The 5,824-nt window shown below is 31.8% G+C and overlaps 1 protein-coding gene across 1 annotated transcript in view; it reads right to left on the reverse strand.

Annotated features, from left to right (window-relative positions):
• Positions 1-3,401: 3,401 nt before the first annotated feature.
• The window catches only part of LOC106128843 (gamma-aminobutyric acid type B receptor subunit 2), a 9,859-nt gene continuing 7,436 nt past the window's right edge, over positions 3,402-5,824 (reverse strand). Inside the window, exons 23-31 of the mRNA XM_013327307.1 lie at positions 5,672-5,819; positions 5,284-5,385; positions 5,038-5,145; positions 4,725-4,797; positions 4,587-4,642; positions 4,431-4,507; positions 4,203-4,283; positions 3,785-4,085; positions 3,402-3,655 (exon numbers count right to left, since the gene is read on the reverse strand). Coding sequence (XP_013182761.1) covers positions 3,402-3,655; positions 3,785-4,085; positions 4,203-4,283; positions 4,431-4,507; positions 4,587-4,642; positions 4,725-4,797; positions 5,038-5,145; positions 5,284-5,385; positions 5,672-5,819 — 1,200 coding nt within the window. The remainder of the gene's footprint in view (positions 3,656-3,784; positions 4,086-4,202; positions 4,284-4,430; positions 4,508-4,586; positions 4,643-4,724; positions 4,798-5,037; positions 5,146-5,283; positions 5,386-5,671; positions 5,820-5,824) is intronic.

A 5,824-nucleotide genomic window follows, 5' to 3' on the forward strand; every position in this document is an offset into this window, starting at 1 on the left:
TTACATATGCAAATTTCAACTTTATCACTATGTCAGATGATTTGAATTGCAATGTAGTGAAAGCCAAGATGTCTGCCAACAATGGAGTACTACTCGTCTAGAGTAACAAAGTGCCAGTTAAAGTGAATAGTCAAGCCAACTCTCTCTTGAGATAACAAATGTTATCAAGAGTCCTATGCAGTGGCTAACTTAGGCTACTTTTACTTTTAGATTTTTCAATATTATTTCTGCGTATTTAAAGTTGTTGAATGATTTGTTTTACCTATTTATTAAGTGTATGTATAAATCAAGAAATATAATTGTTACATTACTTAAAATAAGTACACATTAAATACTTATCTTTAACTCTAATTTATTGTTTGTTTCATGGGCTATGTCTATTTTTCTCATGTTGTTATATCCTTTTATCTTTACTAATAATAAAAGAGAAAAGATTTGATTATTTGTATTGAATAGGCTCCAAAACTACTAAACTAATTTGAAAAATTCTTTCACTGTTGACAAGCTGCACTTTCTCCGGAAGACAAATTATTTTCATTACTATATATTTTTTTAGTTTAGTTAGTTTAGTAGTAGATAACATTATACAGTCATATTGGCAGCGAAAGTATTAACCAATGTGACCTTCCTGAGACCAACAGATGAAGGGACACTTATGTAACTACGGATGTCTCAGCAGCTCGAGGACACTTGACTAAATTGTTTATTGATACTAAAAATAACATAAAACATCAAAGCTTTTGCCTCCAAAGTATCTGAGAGATATATGTCTGTAGATATGAGCATGATTTATTGTTGAATGAACTAGTTTTTAATTAATTTATCAATTGACTGACTACACCCATGACTCTGTAAATCAGAATAGCGATGTTATATTACTTGACAAGATACTTCAGCCACATATTTTTCACATTAGATAGATTAATTTTGTTCCATTACATAATTACACAATAACGGCAGAACAAAACACTAAGGTTTTTTTATTTCACAAAGCAACCAACAGCTAGTATTTACTTTACTAGTTATAATAAGTAGACATCTTTTAGTTATTAATTTGTATAAAAGTTTGCTTTTTTTGGTTGAAATTAATTGCTGCTGAAAGTTGTTGTCAACAAACTGCAATTTAAGTCATCTTAAAAACAATAATCAAAGCCAAATGGTGGCTTCGAAGTTTAAGTATGTTTTTTTCGGATTTAGCGTTTAAGTATGTTTTTTTTTTAATATTAGATGTCAGGTTTTAATTTGTGTTGATTTCAAAAATCGAATTGGAATGTGTAACATTAATTAACAACGAAAACATTGACCGCAACTAAGACGCCTGTGAGTCAGCAAACTAAAATAACATTCCGACTCAAGATAAAATAATAACCCGAACCATTACTCATCGCCTTTCAATATTCTTTCATATATCAACCTTTTATATTATACATTCAAATAATACAAAGTTATACGTCAAATGTTCCTTAACGACATTCAAAGTCAGACATTAATAATTAACACGTTTACCTTACAGCGTACCAAAAAGCTGATGACATAACCATTTACATTAAACAAACGTAAACAATGAACTAAAATTTGACACCTCCGAAACTAGACAACACGATCTATTAATAATTATGGTTTATTTTGTAACATTTCGCTAACTCACCTGTTGAGCCACCGGCTCCAAGATACTCTCGATAATTTTCGTGTGAAACACCGGCATCTTGACCACTTTCAAGCACTCCAATTACATTAAAAAACACAATTTACAACACAAAAACTCACTTAAAAATGTTAAAATACAACTAACACAAATAAAAAAAAACACAACCGAACTGCTAGAAAGACAGAAAAATACTAACACTAACTCACTCATTCATTCAACTCAACCATTCGCTCAACTCACTCATCCTTGAGTGTTGGCTCATATTCCGCTCTTGTACGATAACAATCGTTTTAACAAATTTATTTTTCAATAAAATTTTAATATTAATGTTATACGATTCGAAAGTCTTACAAGTTGGCTCTTTCGTAATGCTTTTAGTCCAAATTCCAAAAAGAGCGTTGATATTACAAAATTTCGATTATTATTTAGAAGCTTCTGAAACCAGATTTTTCCTGTGTTGTTTGTAAATTGTTAATTTGGACTATTGTTCTTTCTATTAATGGATAAATTACAATGAAAAAAAAACTTTGAAATTAAAATTAAAATAAATGGGAATTTGAAATATTTCAATCGAGACACAAGAATGAGGCAAGTAATAGTTGATTATGACCTTTGCTCTACCTATAAAATCATTGCAGTCGCTTTTTTTTACTGCATTACTTTTAGAAAATCGTTTTTAAAACGTAAATAAAACTAATAAAATACACTTTTCAGTAATTTTATTTAATTTGCTTTTGAGTCTTTATTTACGTGCAAAACTGGATAAATAATATTTTAGCATTAAACATTTTGAGATGATTAACGAACAATAAAATACTTAATGTAAAATATTACACAATAAACATATAATTAAGTTTACTTTTAGAACCATAATGTTTAAATCCAAACTTGTAATCTGAATTTAAAGATGTATAGAATAGTAAATTGTCTACCTGTAACATATTTAAACATAATCTTTAGTAACAAAACTTAAGATGGGTTTATAATTAATTTTTATTTGGATGAAAGACTAGACTAAGGTATTAATTATATCAACTTAAAATAATTGAACACTCAAATTATTGACTATGTTTTCTTATAGTATATATCACAAAAGAGAGTACAGTAAGCAGCACTAAATATTCCGTCAACCTTTGGAAGAAGACAAGATAATGCTCTACATAGTTGACAGTAACAAGAGTTCGCTTTCTGAAGATTGATGTGAAATATTTAGGCCTTTTACCATAAGAGGTACCAAATCTTATTTCGGAAATATAGTACATATGTTAAAGAGAGAGAGTCAAGTGTATATTTTGTGCAATTCTGTGCGATTCCTTACACTGTTTTATTTTGCTAGATATTTTGTTGATCCTGCTGTACTAAAATAGCAACTTTAGATTAATACAAAAAAAAAGTAAAATCTAAAATAGTTATGTGTAAAAGTTCTATTTAATATTTTTTTATATTAAAAAAAATAAGAAAGTAAAATTGAGCAGTAAGCAATAGTAGTCACAGAAAATAAAATATAAGAAGTGTTTGTAGAAGAGTAACTTAAAATTGCTTTTAAAGAGAACTTATTAACTATCTTATATATTTTTATTTTAACTAACTACACAATGAAAAGTAATCGTAAAATCGATGATTTTGCGAAAAGTTTCAATATATTTTTAAATAAAATTCACCTACATTTGTGAAATAACACTTTTATAGATCGATAAGTACTTTTTTCTCTTTGATATTTAATTTTAATCGAAGTTAAATTTAATAATAAATCTTACAAATATTCAACTATGTCACATTTAATTGAAATATTGGGACAACTAACACCATAGCTTAAATTTAAACCGTGCGGCTGACTTTTGTGTCTCTCAGTGAGAAGTTTTTGAAAGATGGGCAGAATTGCGCACTCGAACAATTCCGATTCCGAACTAGCTGTGTACATTTTACGTTGCTCTGCAGAATCTTGGCGTTTCGAATCACTTCTGCCGTATGTAGCTGATTTACGTTCTTCTTTTTTGCCATTTGACTCTATAAAATACGGGAAGTGTTAACAAAACAAAATATGAAATGTAAACCAAATTATTTTTAAACTGCCTAAGTCACAATCTAAAAAATTAAATTTGTGGTTTGAACTTTGAACATAAACATTCAACTTACCCATTTTATGTCTTGAAGCCACATTAGGGCTACTCTTATGATGATCAGGTCTCGTCTGATGAGTCGCCTGAGTTAGCTTAGGGGATTCCCCTACACCTTTTGCTCTCTTTAAGGGCTCAGCTTCTTGTTTCAACCTTTTGGCCGGTGACTCCGGTCCTTTCGCTACTCTTATTGTGTCAGGGTCAGGTTTCCAAGATTCTGACTCTATTTTAGGTTCAGGAGTATGCTTCCTAGGAATATCGTCATGTCTGCGAGGTGTTGCTTCTGGTTTTTCACTTTTTTCTTCTTGGTATGACCGCATCTGGAAAAATAAAACGTCTTTATCAATCCATTGTATATGCATAACTCATCGTTTACAAAAATGACGTTTTAATGGTATTATAATGGATATACATAAGTCCATTTATTTAAAACTTACATAGGCTGCAGATTGTCGCCTCTTAGTTTGCAGCTGGTGTGGTGGGGTGCTTACAGGCTGCGGGAACTCTGAGCCACGACGCTGTAATATTTATGTAGTAGGCTCATAAATTCTCTTCGTTACATAATAGCACTGAATTCAACGATAGTTATGTTTTGAAGCCATGAGGCATTTGTTTGAATACAGAAGGCTATGAAAATTTGGACTTAAATATTGACGCCGTCATACCTTTGACAATCTATCTGACATCTTCAATGTATCAGAGTCTCGGTAGCCTTCTGGTGTACCACCTCGTGTTGTACCATCTAGAATAACGAAGAAGTTAAAGAGTTGTATTGAAATTGTTACTAAATAACAAATAGATATTCTTTACAGTAAACTTACTATGGTTGATTGAAGTATTTGAAGCTCTCCTTTCCATACTTCTTGTGTCAGGTTCTCTGTAAGAAAACAAACAAATTAAATACACCTAAGTATTGCTTAAACGAGTATATTACTATTAAGCATATAACATTTTGTTACCTGTGGTGGTGAGGCGACGCTTGTTGCCGACTCTTTTCTGACACACTTCTCTGCATAGGTGAATGAGCATGAGCTGAAACAATATAACTTGATTCAATTCGTCTATATACATAACTGAATAAAAAATGAGGGTAGGGGAGACATTATATAATTGGTTAATTGAAAAATATTAAAAACATGAAGAGAACTCTTGAAACCCGTACATTATCAAGTATGGTAATTTAAACTTTAACAGGCAACACTAGATTATTCACTTGTCATTCCCATTAATTAGGGTTGTGACACATATGATTTTTTAAGGCAATTAAAGTACCTGGCGGAGATTTCTGACTTGTGTACTGGAAGGTATTCGTATCCCATAAGTCACTCTGCACCACTATAAAGCTCTCTTTCTTTCTTTTTTCTGAATCTCGTCTTTGGCCTAGAATGTTACAATAGGAGGAGATAACATTTTTAATTTTCGAATCGATCTCAATCGAATATCGATTTCGGCTGTTACAGTGTGAATAAAGTGGAATTAAATATTCAATTAATTTCCTTTTTATAAAACACCACTTACATGATTTTCTTCTTTCCATCGAGGAGAAGTCATGGTCTATGTCCAGGATATCCTCAGGCTCTTGTTTAGGTTTCGGTGGTATGGAAGGTTCTCTCTCTTGACCTAAAAAAAATATTTTTATAAATCTACACCAAACTACTCGTTAGAATTTTTAACAATTTGCATTTAATGTAGGTACAAATCTCGATAAAATTGAAGAATTTGCGTAAATACTTTGGCTTATTCCGGGACTTCAATATTAGGATGTAGTTATTGCCATACTCAGAGTTATAAAGTTATCTCCCTTAGTGTAGAGTTCTAGGAGCTCTGTTTGACCTTCACTTTAACTAAATCATTACATTTTATCTTCCTGTCTCGCTTACATCTATAGAGTTGAGCAACAACTTACCGATGACCTTCCTCTCCATACTCTGGTCATCGCGGTCCACAGAGATGTGCATGAGGTCAGCCAGCATGGCGGGGCTGGCGCTGGACATGCGTCGGTGGCGGGACTTCACCTCGCGCACTGGTGTTGCTTTGGTCGTTGTATCCGGTGGCTTTG

This window comes from Papilio xuthus, unplaced genomic scaffold (assembly GCF_000836235.2).
Source record: "Papilio xuthus unplaced genomic scaffold, Pxut_1.1 DF828662.1, whole genome shotgun sequence".
NCBI lineage: Eukaryota > Metazoa > Arthropoda > Insecta > Lepidoptera > Papilionidae > Papilio > Papilio xuthus.